The 19505-nt window shown below is 46.8% G+C and overlaps 1 protein-coding gene across 2 annotated transcripts in view; it reads right to left on the reverse strand.

Annotated features, from left to right (window-relative positions):
- Wwc1 (WW and C2 domain containing 1) overlaps positions 1 to 19505 on the reverse strand; it is a 146644-nt gene that overhangs the window by 52770 nt on the left and 74369 nt on the right. For both annotated transcript variants that reach the window (XM_076855690.1, XM_076855691.1), the window contains exons 4-6: positions 8417 to 8493; positions 7042 to 7121; positions 1647 to 1776 (exon numbers count right to left, since the gene is read on the reverse strand). In XM_076855690.1, coding sequence (XP_076711805.1) covers positions 1647 to 1776; positions 7042 to 7121; positions 8417 to 8493 — 287 coding nt within the window. The remainder of the gene's footprint in view (positions 1 to 1646; positions 1777 to 7041; positions 7122 to 8416; positions 8494 to 19505) is intronic.

The raw sequence follows: 19505 nt of genomic DNA on the forward strand, positions 1-19505 counted from the left end.
TGCAGGCAGAGGGGGACAGTGGGTAGGGTAGTCATGCATCTTCCAGGTCTGCCAGGCACTGTGGGCTTTCCTGGGCATCTTCTCTAATCCAGGAATCTGTGCTCACCCCTGACACCCCGCTGATGCCATGCAGAGGGCTCCGAGTGAGTGGGCACTTACAGGACCTTTTACATGGAGACAGCAGGGTGCATGTGGGCTCAGCCCAGGGCACAATCCCCACTGTATCTTTCTAGCTGTGCCATCTAAGCTGGATGATTAACTGGTCTGTGCCTCAACTTCCTTTCCTGTAAGATGGGAATGACCCTAGGTGCCACCTCACAGGGCAGTCATATTGATTAAACTGATGACAGTGTGAAATGTGGTGTAGCCAATACTCAGCAACGGTCAGTTTCATTAAGAGCTCACTGAATCCTGACAATAGCTCTCTGAGGAATGACTTGTGATTATTCCCCCTTTTGTCAAGGAGAAGCTGGCAATGGTCAGAGCCAGGATTTGGACTTGATTTTGTTGCTCTGTGTTCTTAACTGCTAATCACAACAGGAATGCTCCTTGCTGTCCAGGAGCACCCTGTCTGAATGTTTTCACTGGGCTGCTGTCTCGGGCAGGAGTTGTGCAAATACTCTGTCTTAGAGCATAAAGCTTCCTTTACTTAGCAACTTGCAGCCAGCAGCCCTAGGTCTTGGACTTTTAATCTGCCAATGGCAACCATGATAGAGATCTCTGAGGTCAGGGTGGATCCTGTGTGGGGAGGTGGTATGCCCAGGGGTTAAGCAAATAGGCTTTTGAGTCAGGTGCTCAGGGGTATGAATCCTGGCTCTATCCGTTGTACTGAGTCCTGCAGTCCTTATCGGTAGAATCAAATTAAAGCAGAGTTGATATAGAAGATAAGTCAGGCCCATTGCACCAATGCATGCAAAGTCCTTGGCACAGCTGCCTGGCGTGGTAGAGAATAACTCTTCTCCTGTGTTCAGTTCCCAGCACACAGTGAGAACACACATACACAAAATGATTACAGAGATACATACTGCATCCTGATGTTGAGGTTAACGATGCTGAAATCATCTCCTTCCATTTGCTTCATTGAAAGATAAACCCAGAGCTAGTGGCAAGGACACGGCCTGTGGGGTATGCCTGACGGTGTCCACCCCAGCTTTGCCACTGACCCTATGTGGCCCCAGGTCAGCCAGCTAGTACACTAAAGCCTCCTATCTTTCCTCTATAAAATGGGACCAAACTCCAAGAAGACTAGTCAAGGTCAAGTTGCTCTTGTCTGAAATGCCTGGGACAGGAATTGTTTCAGACTTGGATCTTTACAGATGCTGGAATATCTGCATACACACCATGAACTAGCTCAGGAAGGGACCCAAGTCTAAGCAGGAAACTGTTGCCCACATGGCTCATGTGCACAGCCAGGAGGTGACCTCATAGGAGACCTTCGGTGCGCCTGTGTTCCACCACAGGTCAGGTGTGGGATTTCCCATGGGGGCATCATGTTGGCGGTCAAAAGTTTCAGAGGGCATTTCGCAGTCTGGATTTTTGGCAAGGAGTAAAAAGAGGGCAGTGGTCCGGAGGGAATGTGGGAAGAATGTGCATGCAGGGGTACAAGGAGGACTGAACTGGGACCCTGTGACCGGGAACGCACGCACCTTAAGGAGATCTTGCTTTTCCTTTTCCCCACAGGTGATGGCTTTCTTGATGGCTTTGGTTTCTCTCAAGACAGCCTGAGCTTCATCCAGTTTGTAGCTGCCCTGGGCATCAGACATTTTCTTATCGATTCTAGGAGACAGGTGATGGAAAAGGTCACACCCAGGAGGGACAAGGCTTCCCCAGGGGAAGTGCAGGCCAGTACTTCGATTCCCCAGGCAGTCTCCTCTCTGTCCTGCCTGCCCTTCCTCTTCAGGTCCCACTTGTGGGGTGTGGCGCAGAAGGTCCCTGCTAAACCGCAAATGTCCCACAGCAGGTGGCTGCAGAAATAAGCTGCTTTTGAAACCAAGAGTCCTAAGCATCGGCCCTCACAGGGAGCCTCTGGACCCCCTCCCTGGTCCTCTAGGCAGGGAAGGCAGAGGCCCGGATACAGGGCACAGAGCGATGACACTGCACTCCTTCTGTCCTTGATGATCATTTCCTACAGGAGCATCCCTCTCTTGACTCTGCATGGCTCAGGGGAACAGAGCTGAGCGTGTTTGAATAGTTTCAGCCTCTGGCACAGGATGGTTTCAATCTGGGCATCTCGATCTCCACCCACTTGATAAACTTGACCACCAACCCCTCCTCTGTTTATGGCTTCCCTATGCCTCCACATGCATGTCTCCATCCATTGCCTACAGTCTCCTGGGGGAGGGAGCCCAAATCATCCCTGTTCAAGAAGCACCATCCTTGATAATTATGTGTGGTTGAATCACAGGATCAAAACTCCCAGTGGAGTAACCTTGGATACGGCTCCCAACCACACAGGGTCTCCGTTTCCTCCTCTGAAAATGTCTAGAGCACGTCCTCTGCCTGGCCCATGCACAAGGAGTTGTTAGGGATGTCAAATGGGGTGAAGGGTGGCAAATCCTTTGGTGAGCTAGGAAGTGCTGCACAAATGAAAGGGGTTCAAACACCTCGAGCCCAGAGAGCTCACTGGCTTATCCAGGACCTAGACGCAAATTGGTTTGGATGGGGCAAAAGGTGTCTAAGAGAAGAAAGGGAAAAAAGTAAAATAAAGCTAGAGCTAATTTTTTTTTTTTTTTTTTTGCTATATTTTTTACAAGGCTGAAATGGATCTCAAGGCCTCACGTGTGCCATGCAGGTATTCTACCACCAGGCTCCAATCTAAAGGTCCTGACACAGTTTTCCAAAGGTCAGACCAAACCAGATGGTTGGTGGTGGTGGTTGGGGGAGTCGGGGCTTCTGGAGAAGAGGGCTGGGGGCAGGCGGGAGAAGGATCTGAGAGCAGATCTGAGAGTGCTTTTAACTGCTTCACACTTTCATCAAAGGCTGGGGCTGCAGTTTCAGTAGAGGGCGGAGAAGAGGAAGTCTTACAGTCTGAGGGACACCACAAGCCCATTATTTCGGGATGAGAAAGCCTCCTAGGCATTCCTCTCTGCTTTCCTGCTAGAGGCCAAATTGTTCTGGGCTAAAAATAGCTGGAATGGGGAATCACTGCTCTGAGCAGGTTGGTTTTCACCCTGTCTCATGGCCTCATCGGCTGGGCCTGGGGTGGAGGAGGAGAGAGGGAGGCAGGGAACGTGGTCTCCACACAGCCTCCCCTGCGGTTACTTCAGCCTCCGTGGAGAGAATACAAAGCCTCGTTTATGTCTCCCCACTAAAAATAGCCTGTGGATTCCTTTCGAGGACTGGGGCCTGGGCAGGACTGCCAGGTCCACTGAGATCCATCTCAGATTCAGTCTGAAAAACTGGTGTAGGAAGGATTTCCACAGCAGAATCCTGCCCAAGATGCTCTGTGGAGCAATAAGTAGGGAACAAGTGGTCTGGGGTGGGAGGTGGTCCTGCCTCCGACTGGCCAGGGAGGCGAGTGGCGGGTGCAGGGACAGCTATTTGCTTCAGCATGTCCAAGCGCCAGGGTCTGGAGGGGGCTGTGCCTGGCTGTCCTCTGCCAACAGGGTGAGAATGGCTAGGAATCCCCACAGGACCGGGCAGAAGTGGTGTGCCTGCTGGGCTGCACAGAGCCTCTACCTGATTCCTTCAAGGGCCTTAGCAACCAGACTCTGGAATTTGGCTCCAGAAAGTAGCTCTGAGAGGGAACACTCTTGGGATGGAGCTGGGGTGGGAGCGGGTGGGGGAGAACAAAGGGTCACCATTATGTTCGCAGTGAATGAATCTTTTTTTTTCCCCCATAAAGGCAAAGAAAAGTTGTGTGTGTGTGTGTTTGGGATGGGGGGGTGCGCATGTGTTTTAGGATTTCCAAAGTGCAGCTGTCCTTCCTTTCAGGCTCTCTGAGATTCACACACCCAGTAGCCACACAGAAGCTGGGCAAAGACTGATGGCAGAGGACCATTCCCGGCCTTGTCCAGACAGCTCTTACCTGGGCACAGACAGTTTTTGTGACGTGCAGGAAGATCCTGCTCCACTCCCAACCCCAGCCAACCACCAAGTACCAACCCCTTCCTATTTGCAGGGGATCACGGGAGCAGGGGAGCTGAATTCCAAAGCTTGTGTTCAGATTTTTTCCTTTTCAGGCTCCGCTAAGAGGTTTCCTTCAATCCTTTCCAACCTTTCTCCTTCTTTTTAAAGATGGGGTCATCGACACTGAGTCAAACAAATGGATTTGTAGGGGATGGTCACTGTCGAACACATCTTAGCTGGTACCAGTGCCATCATGAATCCAACACAACGGCGCTTAGGAAACGAAAGAGCTGGGTCCTGTTGGGCTGCACGTCAGCCTCTAGGAGTGAAAATGACATCTGGTCAAAGTGACCGGAGGGAAACTCCTAGGACACTCCTGAGGGATGGGATCTACCTTCCCCCATGTTCAGCTGAGAGTGGGCATGACCCAGTGGGGAGGTCCCCACTGGACCCTAAAACACTCAAAGGGAGATGGAAGACTTATGTTTCCTAGGCATGGGGAGGGGGCTCTCAGGGATAATGCACCAAGGGAGGCATCAAGACACAAGTTTTAAAACCCAACAGTCCATACAGTATCAACACACACACATACACACACACACACACACACTCTCAAATAGTTATAATAACCCAATAGCCCTGGACATGGGGTGCTTAGCATTTCCCTAGCACCAGAAGAAAAACAAAATCCAGTAGTCCTGGGTTCTGGTCCCAGCTCGACGCTTGCTGGCTGGGTGGCCTTGGGCATATTTCCAACCTTGTACCTCCATCTATAAAAGGGCAGTACCAAAAATGTTCTTAAGAGGTATGAAGAATAAGACCAGATGGCCAGAGTGAAAGGGGCTCCTCAGCCCAGGGTCGAGCTCAGGGCAGATGCAAAGTCTACCCAAGTCCAAGACGACAACTAGCCAGAGGTCGGCACCCAGCTCCCTCTCACCAAACTCTTCCGACATGCCAGGTTCTCTCATGCCCTGGGTAGGGATTTTTCTAATTCAATCTCTATAACCTCAACTCTTTCTGATAGACATAAAAGCTCAGAAGGGTTAAGTCGCTTTTCCCTGGGATTTGAACCCTGGCCAACTGCCTCCTGAGGCTGCATTCCCAGCCCTCAGCCAAGATGGACAAGAAAGAAGACCCCTCCTTCCGCCCAGCTTGCAGGAGCAAGGGCAGCAAAGGAGTCTTATCTGGGCCAGATATCAGACACAGGGAGGGGTAGGAGGAGGCCTGCCTTTGGGCCTTCAGTGTCAGCTTACCAAACAACAAGAATTTTCAATGCTGCTCCGGGGCCACAGACAAAGTGGTAAAACAGGTTTGCAGGGGCTGGGAGAATAATGGGAGGTGCTCTGGCCAGAAGCTCTTGAGGACTGCAGAAGCCGGGAGGGGAGGGCACGCTCTGTTAGATGATGTGGGAACTCGAGTGGCCCTTAAACTATGTGCCCAGAAGCTGCTCGGCTGGAAAGTGGAGGACAGTGACGACTGCTCATTAGGCCCCAAATAGCAATTTTTTCAAAGCTCACACTATTGCTCCGGATTGTCCTTGGTGCTGTTGAAGATTCCCAAGAAGCCTAAAACAGAGTCTTTGGACTTAATGAGTTTAGAATCTGGTTTGAGAGATACGATTGGCACGTGTATGTATACAAATAAATCTATACATAAGTAACACCCATAAACAAACGGGAAAGTTAAAAATGTGTAACAATTTGTCAAACAAAAAAACATACCCACTTTATCTTACAGGATATACTGTGGACAAGGTCACAGTTTTTACCACATGTGTTGTACTGGATTCGAGGTGGCCCTCCAGGTGGTGGGGGTGTGTGCAATGGGAGGACATGAATGTGAAATAACCAAACCCCCCACTGGGGTTCACGGTTCATGGAAAAGGACTTTGAGAGGACATCCAAAGGCTGGGGTGGTGGCAAAAGAATCGTGACTGTGGACTTGAGAACTCACAGAGATGAGGAAAAGGTTCAGTCTGGGAGAGACCAAAAGCAAGGGACTACAGAAAGAGCTGTCCGTAGATGGCGTGGCCTTCCTGGGACTCTTGAGTGACAGGTCTCTTAGAAGGTAGAGATCTGGTGTCATGCCAAGTGCATTACCCTTTGTGGTGAGCCCATCAGATACACTGAACACAATTCAAGGACCAGGTCCTGGTCACATTGTTGTGGTTAACATAACAAGCTAGCATTTACTGTGCACTTGCTATGTGACTCAGTTTCCTCGTGTGTATATAGGGGGTTAAGTAAAAAGAAAATTTCTCACAGAGTTGCTGTGAGGAGGGAAGGAGTTTACCCCGCAAGAACACTGAAGGCATCTCTAGCACAGAGTAACTGCTAGACAAAGCTTAGCTGGCACAATCACCGGCGTGACAGTGAACACACTGCCCTCAAGAGCCAAAACATCTCCATCTTACTTTGCTGCCTGGCAGCTTCTAAAAGCAAATATGACATCTGGTCAAGTGATCCTGGGAACTCCGGAAGGCCCCCCGTGAAGGGCCGTGCACGTGGCATGGTGTAACTTCTCTAGTAATTTGTCTATTTCTGGAAGTCGTCCCCGTTCCTTCAGTGGGGCACTAGGTGAAATTGTGGCTCAGGTTAAGGATCATGGAATTAAAGGGGTTGTGTGTTCGTGTGCATGAGACTCTAGTGGTCTGCCAGAGAAGCCGAGGTGTGTGCACCGGAGTGCTCATCAACGCTGGCTTCGGAGCCTGGATAGTAAGACTTAGCTGAATGGAACAGACTTTTGTGGCTTCAGGAGTTCTGAGGATGACGAGAGCCCTATGATCTAAAGCGATTCTCCTTTCCTACCTGGGGTCCATATTGTCAGTCAATGCCATGGGAAAAGAACTTGAACAGAATAGTTAAAGAGCTCATTTTGAGAGGTGAGGAAGGTATCTAAAGGAGAGAAACAGAGGAGGTGAGGGCAGCTGAGGAGGGGGGCTGCCCCATGTTCTGCACCGCTGGCTGGACTTACTTCTTCAGGGTCTGAAAACCACGCTCTTTAAACTGTAGCTCGTGCTGCAGGTGAACCATCTCTCTCTTCAGCTTGTTGACCTGGATGACAGAAGACCACACAAGGGCTGGATCAGAGGCTGACTGAGAGCTGCAAGTCTAGAAGGGGAACCCACAGCACCTTGCTGTTCCTGCACAATGACTTGGGCCATACCCCTCGGGCCACACAGGTCACAACACCCTTCCCTCACCAATGTGGGTCTGGTCTCTGCAACTGCCCATTCAGTCAAACATCCCAGCCAGTTTCCTTAGGTCCTACCCAGCCAGTCCTTGCTCCAGGGAGACAGGAAGTAGTCAGGAGCTGGCCACCTGACCTCAGAGAGATCTGGGTCTCCCCCAGTTGTTAGCAGTGAGATCTCTCTCAAGCCACTGGGCCATTCTGAGGCTCCCTTTCCTGCTCTGATGGATGAGGATAGCACTTCCCCGGGTTGTCTGTGAGGTAGCAGACAGTGGAGGTGAGAGGCAACAGAGGAACATCAGAGGCGAGACACGCCCCAGAGCCAGGCCCAGCCAATAGGAGGGCTGACTGCCTGCGCAGGAATTAAACTTTGCAAATGGGTTGCTAATAATCAAATAGTGAGGTATTTGCTAGAAGAAGCCTAAATACACAGTTCCTTTCCAAAATTACCTGAAGGCCTGGCAACATGGAGCTCACATGCCATCATATGTGCGGTAGACTAGAGCCAAAACTCTAGTACCCCCTAAGAGAGGCCACACCTCCCTAGACTGACAGTCCCCCAACTTCCGACTGCCTCCCCCAGAGCCCATCTCGTCCACTTACGTTTTCTTGTAGACATCTGAGCGTGTGGAAACTACTTCGAGTGTAACTAAACTAGTGTTCCAACTACTGACTTTACCAAGAGCAAGACACCTAACCACTGCGTCTTAGTTTCCATATCAGTAAAGTGGGAATAATAACATTCATCTCTAAGGTGGTCAAGAATTAAATAAGAGAGAACATGCAACAGCTAGGAAGAGAGTACGGAATAATAAGAACTTTGGTCTAAGACCTGAGTCTCTTGGGCCCCAGGGCCAGTTTCTCAGCTCCCATCAGCCTTGTTGTTCATCTTAAAGATGTACATGACACTGGCTACTGCATGGGGCTGCTGCAAGGACAGAGAGGACTTGCGATGACCAGGTCAGCACTAGGTCGGGTGTATGACGACTGTTGTGAGGTGGCAGCTCTTATGACCATCATCCATACCACAACCCCTGCTCTGCTGTTATTATCTGGGGCCTGGCTAGTCAGCACTGCTGCCTTGGCCTGGATGAAGCATCTACTCTGGTCTAGTGGCCCCAGGCTTTGGTGACCTGCAGCATGGCAGAAGAGGCCCTACCCGGGATTTTGCAGTGGCAATCTCGGCTTTCAGGATCTCGGGGTCATACTTCGAACTGGATGATGAGCCAGAGACCACTGTAATGAAAAACCAAAAGAATTTCAGAAAAAGAAATACATTTTAGCAAAGTTGGCTTTTTGCCCTTCTAAACAAACCCAGAAAGGAAGCACTAAAAGGGAATAACCTAAATGTCCAACAAAGGGGGATTTCCTAAAGAAATATGGTACATGGGTATTATTTGTTGAATAAAGATACAACTCATGCAATTTAAACTGTTGGTGCAGGGCTGGGGATCAGCAATTATAAAGCACTTGCCTACTATGCACAAGGAGCTGGGTTCGATCCTCAGTATCTCAAAAAATGAAAAGGAAAGGAAAGAAAATGTGCAAAACACTACGTAGAAGGGGAAATGTCTGAAACCTATTGTTTGTTACACGAAAATTAGTTTACAAAGAAATAGAAATAATTTAAACTCAGAAAACGTACATAGTTTACAAATATACACACATGTATCTTTAGAAAGAGCTGAAAGAAATATACCATACTGATTCTTCTAGAGTTGGATGATAAATGTTATTAATTTTCACCTTCTTATTTTTCTCTTTCCTACATTTTCTAATATAAATATGTTTTAATCACAAAAAACACTAGAAATGATTCTTATTCCTTTCTAATATTAATGTACATATGAAAAGGAAAATAAATATTATGCATATCCTACCACCCTAATGTAATTATCCTTTTCCCAAGTTGCCTTCTGCTGTTTATCTACAGTTCTATCATATTGTAATTTTATTCCATTTTAAAAACACTATTTATCTTTAAAAGGGATTTATGGCTTGTAAAAATGAACACAACAGAGTAAAATACATAAAATAAAAGTCAGAAAATGAGACAAAGGGGGAGAATAAGGGCAAGGAAAGTCAGATTGCGAGTAAGTATGAGGTTAGGACTCGTTTCCTGACAAGAGGCACCACAAACCTGGCTCTGAGCTTCCTGACTGGTGCTGGGGAGAGGGAAACATAGCCAGACATGAGACTTATCGGGTCCCTACCTTACATTCAGCCCCGGTGTCCAGAACAGCATGGCTATTCTAGGTAGGAAAGCCAGAGATGTAGCTTTCTCCCCTGTGAGCCCTTACTTACACTGGATAATCAATTCCACTGTCTCCCCTTTTCACTTAGCTGCATCTGAACACTGGCCATTCACCTGTAGGGAGATTAACTACTGAGAACTGGGGTTTCTGAGAACAGAGACGCTTATTTGGAAATTGCTGGCAATTTTCAGTGTCTGGAAGTAAAAGTAACAGTCATGAGGAGGTTCTTCTGCTCTTTGGATTTAGTGAAAATAGTCTAGTGGGCCTTGGGTCATGCATGTGAAAAGTTAAAATGTAACATTGGGAAGTCTGGAAAAATAGAAACTGTTCTCCATAATAACAAAAAATGCATCTGCCACAGCCTTTCATTTCAAGACAATGGTGATGGTGGAGACTGGGATTTACCAGAAGAAACAGGTAGGAGTGGGGAGGGCCCTACAGCCTTGTCTTGAGCATGGCACAGGGACTCTAGGTACAGAGGTATTTTGTTTTTAAATATATATACATATATTTAGTTGTTGAAGGTATTTTGTTTATCTATCTTTATGTGGTGCTGAGGATTGAACCCAGTACCTCACACATGAGAGGCAAAGCACTGTACCACTGGGCCACAACCCCAGCCCCAGAGGGGTTTTGTTTTTGATGGAAGTTTTCACTTTGTGCCTTCTAATTCTTTTCACTGGACTTGGGAGTTTCAGAGAAGGACCTGGGAAGATACAGAGCTAGAGGTGCTGCCCTGAGCGTATTCCCCAAACGGGCACTTTTCAACTACAGTGTGAAAACTGTGGCTCAGGCTATTTGTTACCGCCGATTGACAGTAAGACTTGGTGAAGAGCCTGTCGGAGGAGTATCAAGTGGAAAGAAGACGGGGGATAGGTGTGGACAGGTCATGGGCAGGACCTTTTCTATGAGCTCCGTCCTGCCAGCCCCTCCTTGGCATTAAGCAGCGCTGATGTTGCTGGGTCTACGCTGGGGGAACTGGTAAGGAGACCGTGACAGCAGCCTGCAAGAGTCCATTCAGAATGACAAGACCTGATCCAGACAGGCAGAAGCTGGCCACGGGGACCAGTCCCTCTGCAGCTGACCTGTAGACTGAGTTAGCATCCCCCGGCTACGTTCAGAAACCCTAGAAGGGAAGCTAAAGAAGAACAGACCCCCACCAACTGGCCTGCCAGGGGATTTGATTTTTATTTTGTAGAATATTACTGGGAAGTGTACAATTTGTACCCAACGCTGCTGAAATGGAATATATTTTAAGTACATTTTTGTGGAAATAAAAAAAATGCATTCATAAAAGTAAACAAACTGTATGTGTACAGCTTGAAGAATTTTGACAAGAAAAACACACATGATTAGATTCCCGGGTCTGATCAGCCTCCCGGGTCTGCCTTCTCTTCCCCACACTCCATAAAAAGAAGTTTATCTTCAAACAAGATCCTAAAGACAGACAGCTTTTACTGTTTAGTTTTTATTAGTTATATGTGAACACAGTTTAATAATCTAACATAGTATAAGGTTTGCTATAATAGAGATGTTCAACAACCCTAATTCCCTAACACCCCCAAAGGGAATCATTTTCAATGGATTCAGATGCTTGCTTTCTTCTCTCCTTCCTTCCTTCCTTCTCTCTTGCGCTCTTTTTCTCTAATGCTAAGGGATTGAACTTAGGGCCTCATGCATACTAGACAAGTGTCCTACCGCTGAGCTTTCTCCCCAGCCCTCGGCCAATCCCTTGGGTATCTACCTCTATGTCTCTTACAGATAATATGCATAAATTGCTGCTTCTTGGTCTTTCTTTAGGCATTATTTATTCATTTCTCCGTCTGAATTTAGGGATTTGCTCTGCTTGCTTCCAGCCCCTACACCATACACATGCCCCTCTCCTACCTTCCCATCCTCTTAATTGACACAGTGTATTTAGGGGGAAGCAATCTTCAGCATTTGCATTATTTTCATTCAGCAAACATCTTGCTTGGGACGGAGCCACTTTTCCTTTCAAGCACATTTTTTTTTTATTGTCCCCTATCTCGAGTTAATAACAGTCATTTTCCTGTTTGCTTAGTTCCAACAAACTTACACTAATTTAACCTCTCATCATGCCAGTTATCTAAACTCTCACTGGAGGCGCAGAACAGCGCGCACCCCGCCAGCTTCCGCTCCTGCATCAGCGTGCGCTCTGAGGTCCCCTCACCTTACTCTGGGCATCTTCCTCGCCTCCCCTATCTTCCCTGTATCCCAGGTCTCCCTCTTCTGGTTGACTCCTTATTTTGGAAGAATACCACTTCTGCTAGCTAGCTTCCTGAGAAAAGAAACATGAAGGAAATAAATTCTTTGAAATCTTGCCTATCTCAAAATATCTTTATTCTACCCTTCACTTAAAGTTAGTTGTACTGGATATAGAATTCTAGGTGGAAACTGATTTTCCTTAATATTTTAAAGGCACTGCTCAATGCCTTTTGAGTTCCCAGCGTCGGATGTGAGATATCTAGAGCTATTCTGAGTCCTGGTCATTATTTCATGATCTACCTTTTCTCTTTGGGAGCCTTTGTGGCCTCGCAATATTCCCAAGGTTTGAAATTTCCTAATGATATATCCAGGTGTGCTTTCAACCATTGTGCTGGGAACCCAGTGAACCCTTTCAGTCTAAAAATCCTCCCCCTTCAGTTCTGGGGAAATGTTCTGAATTTTATTTCATGGATACTCCTTCCTCTGTTCGTTTTCAGCTCTCCTTCCTGCACCCTTATTTTCCTCTTATTTCCAATCTCACTGTATTTTTGTTCTACTTCTTACAAGGTTTCCTCAGTTTTATTATCCAGTCTTCCTGCGGAGTTTTCATTTCTGTGATCATATTGTAATTTCCAAAGCCTCGTGTTAGTCTCCGAAGGTTCTAGAATGGTTCAGAATGAAGCGCCCTGTTCTCGTGTCAAGGCTGTGAGTTGCTCCTGAGGTTTTCTTCTCATGTAGACCCCTGCTTCCTCTGAGGCAGCCCCTTTCCCAGTCTCCATTTTTCCTGTTATGGGACATCTGGAGTCCCTCGTGTTTGCCCATGCTCTCGAGCCCGTCTGGAGAGGCCTTGGGCGCTATGAGCTGCACGGTACATGATCTGGTTGGCTGCTTTCCCTTAGGAGTCCTCGATGTCACCGTTGTTCCATTGTTTCTCTTCACATCTCTTTTCTGGCCACAATTCCCATCCTCTTCTAAAAGGCCATGGCCTGCCACCCTGAAGGGCACCAAGGGAAGGAGGGCTGAGGTCTCCAAACCCAGCATACCCATGTTCACGGACTCACCATCTTCTTTTTTTTTTTTGTCTTTTTTTTTTTTTTTGACTTTTTTTTTTTTTTATTGGTTATTCAAAACATTACAAAGATTGCAGAATCACATCGGTTACACTTCCACATTTTTACATAATACCATAATAGTAACTGTTGTATTCTGCTACCTTTCCTATCCTCTACTATCCCCCCTCCCCTCCCCTCCCATCTTCTCTCTCTACCCCATCTACTGTAATTCATTTCTCTCCTTATTTTTTTCCCATTCCCCTCACAAACTCTTATATGTAATTTTGTATAACAATGAGGGTCTCCTTCCATTTCCAAGCAATTTCCCTTTTCTCTCCCTTTCCCTCCCACTTCATGACTCTGCTTAATGTTAATCTTTTCCTCCTGCTCTTCCTCCCTGCTCTGTTCTTGGTTGCTCTCATTATATCAAAGAAGACATTTGGCATTTGTTTTTTAGGGATTGGCTAGCTTCACTTAGCATAATCTGCTCTAGTGCCATCCATTTCCCTGCAAATTCCATGATTTTGTCATTTCTTAGTGCTGCGTAGTACTCCATTGACTCACCATCTTTAGTGTGGCACACTGTGACGTTGAACTTGCCTGGCATCCTCCGGTCTAGAAACTGCTCTCCTCTCTCCAAAAAATAAACCTGTGGTCTTTTGACAGGCAGTTGCCTGCTATACCAATTTGGGGAGGGATCTGATGGTGGGTCTCAGAAACAACTCTCACCCAATGTTCTCAGAGACCCTCCTCAGCTTGGGCCTCTCCAGAGACAGCGGGTGCCAACATCCCAGGCTTTGGCAAGTGCCCTGTGTGGACTGCCCCAGTCAGTCTTCCTCATGACGGGCCCATTTTCTCTTCTCTCCGTCTCCCCAGGAGGCTGCCGTCTGCTCATCTACTCTGCAGCCTCCTAATCTTATTTGCTGCTCTTTCTTCTGCAATCCTCTCTGTCTTTATTATGTTCCTTTTAAAACAAAATGTCTTACCTGATATTTTCTTAGTTCAGGAGTGAGCGGTTCAGGAGGGTTGCCTGACTGACATTTTTTGGTGGGGAGGGTACCTGGGATTGAATTCAGGGGCACTCAACCACTGAGCCACACCCCCAGCCCTATTTTGTATTTTATTTAGAGACAGGGTCTCACTGAGTTGCTTAGCGCCTCACTATTTTTTGCTGAGGCTGGCTTTGAACTCGAGATCCTCCTGTCTCAGCCTCCCAAGTTGCTGGGATTATAGGCATGTGTCACCGTGCCTGGCTCCAACTGACATTTTTAAGTAAAAGCCTTAAGTTTATGTTTCATTCAGGAATCTAAAGCCTAGAGGATTGAAGAAGCGTGGTGAGGACCCAAGAACCTCACCTTCCTGAACCCTCACCTTTTTAAGGCTGGGAGGAACCAAGTGTAGGCCAAAAGCTTTAGTGCTGTTAACTGGTAAAGTTGGACTAATTAAAGAGAATCTAGGTTTCTCTTACACCTGGGTATAAAGTCTAGCTCTGACACTTTTTACCAATGTGACCTTAAGGGGGCCCACTTGCTCCATCTGGGCCTCAGTTTCCTTGCATGTAGAATGGGAGTAACTTTCTCTTGCAGGATTATGTGTTTGAGTGGTGAGGGAGAGGACTAGCCTGTGGCTCTCTAGGGTATACAGTAGATGCACATTAAATGACAGCTCCCTCTTCCTTCCTTCCCCACAGAATTAGACACTTCAACAGAGAGTGTAAACAAAGTCTCCATGCAAGGGCAGGGCCCTGCCTGTGTCAGACCCATGCAACTAAGGCCAGGTGGTCAAGTCCTCACAAGCCCCAGCAGGCCATGGGAGTCAGAGGAGAAGCAGGTGACCTCACCGGTCTGTCACCCCAAGAGCTTGACTTGGAAGACAAACCTGGCTTGTAAAACCTGAAAAGGAATCATGATGAGCTTTAGTCACACCTCAATTCACTGGGACACTTGGGCTGGGGGACTCCCCAGTACCGTCTGGTTTGAGTTCAGTTCAGTTCAGTTGCCTGAAATGACCTCAGTCCTGGAAGACAGAAGATCCACAACCCTGAAGATGGCGGTGGCCTTGAAGGGCTGGGGCAGCTCTTGGGGGTGTCTGAAAGTCAGACACAGGGCAGAAGAACTACTTCATCCCTAATTCCTACCATTGGCCAGGTGTCTGCAAGTTGAGGACCTATATCTGAAGTGCATGGGGCACAATTGTTTTAGATGTTGGACTTCAGAACACTGAACACACATAATGAGATACCTTGAGGATGGGATGCAGGTCAAAAGAGAAGATTCGTTTATGTTTCACAGACACCTTATACAGAGAGCCTGAAAGTAATTTTATTCAAGTTTTCTTTTCTTTTTTCTTTCTTTCTTTTTTTTTTTTTGGCGGTGTATTGGAGATTGAACTCAGGGGCACTCGACCACTGAGCCATATTCCCAACCCTATTTTGTATTTTATTTAGAGACAGGGTCTCACTGAGTTGCTCATTGCCTCGCCATTGCTGAGGATGGCTTTGAACGCATGATGCTCCTGCCTCAGCCTCCTGAGCTGCTAAGATTACAGGTGTGGGCCACCACGCTCTGCTTTATTCAATATTTTTAATAATTATGTGTAAGAAACAGTTCTATGGTGCAAACGTTATCATTTATGACATGTTGGCATTCAAAAAGTTACTGATTTTAAAGCATTTTGGATTTTGGATAATTAGATTAAGGATACTTAGTCCTTGGGCTGGGTTGTGGCTCAGTGGTATAGGATGCCCAGCCTGTGTGGGCACTGAGTTTGATTCTCAGAATTGCATATAAACAAATAAATAAAAATAAAGGTCCTCAACAACTAAATATACATACACACACACACACACACACACACACACACACACACACACACACATATATATATATATATATATATATATATATATATAATTTTTTTAAGGATACTCAGCCTGTATTCTTAATGCTGCCAGGAATCTGTTAAAATTCTTTGTCACTGACAAAGCCAATGAATTAATAATAATTGTTATTATTTACTGACAGCTTAAGAATGTGACACATACTATTCCAAGTATTTTATTAACTAATTTAAGCCCCATAACATCTCTATAAAGGTGATATTATTATGAGATCAATTTTATACTATTTTATACTATTATGAGATCAATTTTACACAGAAGAAGCATCATTAACGTGAGGTTGCATGTCTAGTAATCTGCATATCCTCAGTTGGAACCCAGGTATTTGCTTCCAACATCTACACTCTCAAACTGTGTTTCCTATTAATATTTTGAGCCATTAGTAATTTATTAGGAAATTGTTCTATGTGTTTTCTCTAGGCCACTGCTTTTCACCTGGGGCCACCTTTCACTCCCAGAGCACATCTGGAGATGTCTGGAAACAATTTTGTTTGTCACAGCTTGGGAGTGAAAGGTGCTACCGGCATCCAGTGGGTACAGATCAGGGATACTGCAAACATCCTCCAATATGCAGGGCAGCTGCTGCAAAGATCTACCAAGCCCTAAATGTCAACCACACGGCAGTTGAGAGACCTTGAGACGGACCTGCCAGAGGAAGGCACTCATAGTATTTCAACAGCTAAACATAAGGAATCTGAGATTTTGAGAGTTCACATATGCTCCCTAAGAGGACATGCCCGGTGCTGCTAGAGCAGACCCTGGGGCCCAGGCCTTCAGACCACAGAGACCCCTGGCCATCACCTCCTGCCAAAGCATTTGTCATAGGAATGCTTCATTCTTGCAGTATCTGTCTCTTTTCCCCCAGCTGAGTTTTAATTTTGGACACTTTATATCCACATATCACTTGACAGAATAATATAATGACTATTGATACATCTCCCCTAGACTCACCAGTTTTCAGTATATTTCTACATTTGTTCTACCGATACCCCCTCCCACCCCGATTCTTCCTCTCAGTCGGTGCCTGGTTTATAGCCTACAACAAATGGTCAACGTGTCATCGACATCTGCTGATGCGCTCAGTTGGCTTAGCTTTTCCCCTTTTTCTTTACTTTTACCGCCCCAGCCCTGATCTTTTTCAGAACAAATTGCAGACAGGATGCACATGCACCTTCTGAAAACACACTCTCCACATGCCTATAATGCCATTATTACTCCTAAGAGAGTTCTGCAGTGGTCTGAGAATGTCTTTTATGGCCATTTCTTCCCCAGTGTGTCGTCTTATTTAGGATGCCAGCATTTCATTTGGTTCGTAGGTTGCTTTAGGCTTTTTAAGATCTAGGCCAATTACCTGGCAGATTACTGCATGTTGTGGATTCGTCTGGCTGCATTCATGAAGCAGATGAAGTATTTCTGTGAAGGATTCGGTGATGTTTTCACTACATCACGTTGGAGGGCATATGAGGTCAACTGGCCTCGTTATTGTTGGTGCTAATTTCACCACCCATATTAAGTGGTGGCTGCTAATTTCCAATGGAAAAGTGCATTTTACCCTCTGAAGTTAGAAAGTAACTTGGGGGGGAGGTAATACTTTAGGACCATGTAAACATCCTGCCCAATAGGAAGCCTTGTTTTATGTACGTCTGCTCCTTTTCCAACAGTGGAACTTGGGGAGATATTATTACTAGAAGCAATAATATCTCTTTTCCAGGATGGTGGTAATGATAACACTAGGCATTGAGTTCATGTGTGAAAGCCCTAGCCCCAAAGTGATGGTATTTGGAGGTAAGGCTCAGGAAGATAACTAGGTTTTGATGAGGTCATGAGGGTAGGGCTGCCATAATAGGATAGTGACCTTACAAGAAGAAACAGAGAGTGAGCTGTCACCTTCTCTTTCAGTCACGTGCAGGAATAGGGAAAAGACTGCTGTCAGCAAGCCCAGAGAGCCTGGACCAGCACCTGACCACACCAGCCCCTTTGGAGCAAATGTCCAGCCTCCAGAGCTGCAAGGAAAAAAAATATCTGTATCATAAGCCCCTGGTCCCTGGTCTGTGGTATTTTGTTATGGCAGCCCAAGCTAAGACAGATTCACGGCAGTCTCTAGAACATTACCTGACCCAGAAATGGCTAATGAATGCAATATAGGTCTTCTCTGTCATCTCTGAGATTCTAGAAGTTTTCCTGAGTGGCCAAGGAAAAGGGCAGGGCTAGGGCAGCGAGCAACACATCATGGTTTGGCCCACCCTGCTAGCAGAATGAACTTTCCAGAGCAAGGGCTTCACACAGGACCAGTGACCAGTGACCCAACCAAGCCAGAGCCACCCTGACACCCTGGATTCAGGCTGGTCCCCAAGGCCACACTGAATGTGTTGGGGGAAATGACAAAATGAAACTTACTACTGTGACTCACCATGAAGACCCTGGGAACAGCATTGATCCTAAACCTTAGTTTCCTTGTCTGTTAAAGGGGGATGTGAATTAAGCTTGAATTAATGCTTGAACCGTGCTTGGGTTGTACAGAACTGTCATGAAGATGGAATAAAACAGTCCTTCTTCAAGGACAAGGAGGAGTTGCCTTGCAAATTGATCAGACTATAGTGGAGTGCTGCTGTGTAATGAATGCTCAGCAAGCACAGAAATATTTGGTTATTTAAAAATAGTGTAAGAGACAAAAAAGGTCGTTGTGATCCTGGACAGCTACCAATCTGGTAACTCCCAGCCCTGGGAAAGAAAGACAAAGGGGACACTGGCCTACCTGCTCCCTTCCTGGGGACACTAGGGTAAATAGGGAAGGTAGGAGCCCTGCCCTTGTAAAGCCTCCATACAGTGGAAGCAGATGTGTTGGAAACCCACAAAGAGAAAGATCCACAGAGCCACGACGAGGCCATGGTGGGGAAGGGGGCCCCTCTTTTTTTGTAAGTACTGAGGATGGAACCCATGGCTTTGATCATGCTAAGCAAGCACTCTACCACCAACTACATCCCCAGCCCTTTTTATTTTACTTTGAGACAGGGTTTTCTCAGTTGCCGAGGCAGCTTCGAACTAGCAATCTTCCTGCCTCAGCCTCCTGAGCAGCTGGGGTTACAGGCACGTTAGCCTGCCTGTAAGGGGGCATTTGACAGAGTTGTCAGAGCAAGCCTCTCAGGGGCAAGGGCCTGAGGACTAGGCTTCAAGGACAAGAAGGAGTTGCCTTGCAAATCGATCAAGAGAAAAGCCTCCTAAGAAGGGAAACAGCAAATGCAAAGACGCGGATGTGGAGCTTGCAGGACAGAGCAGGAGGCAGACTGAGGGCATAGGATGGGGGTGGGAGCAAAGTGGTGCATCTGCATCCCAGTGATGAACACAGGAGAGGAGGCCGGGTTGCAGCAGGGCCTGATCACATAGTGCTCTGTAGGCCTCGGGAGGACTGGAGGCTGTTTGCTGGGTTTCCCATTGCAATAAATATACATAACATATATTTTAATGATTTTTCAAAGGTACTCTTCATGGCATTAAGTACATGCCCATTGTTGGAAGATACTGCCATCACTACAAGAACTTTGTCATCTTCACAAACCAAAACTCCTCTCTCCACTCCCCACCTCCCCTAGCCACTCACAGGTTTTAAACAAGGAGATGCACAATCCGGGTGGCATTCTAAGATGGTCACAGGAAATGGAACACAATCCAATGCAAATGGTCAATGAATCGCAGCGAGCACAGGTTAGGAGCAGGAGGAGCAGTGGAGAGGAGGGTGGTTCAAATGAGGAGTGAGGATGGAGAAAGACGGGCAGATTTCAGACGTACTGAGAAGCAATGCTGGCAGCACGCAGCATG

This window comes from Callospermophilus lateralis, chromosome 5 (assembly GCF_048772815.1).
Source record: "Callospermophilus lateralis isolate mCalLat2 chromosome 5, mCalLat2.hap1, whole genome shotgun sequence".
NCBI classification, from domain to species: Eukaryota; Metazoa; Chordata; class Mammalia; order Rodentia; family Sciuridae; genus Callospermophilus; species Callospermophilus lateralis.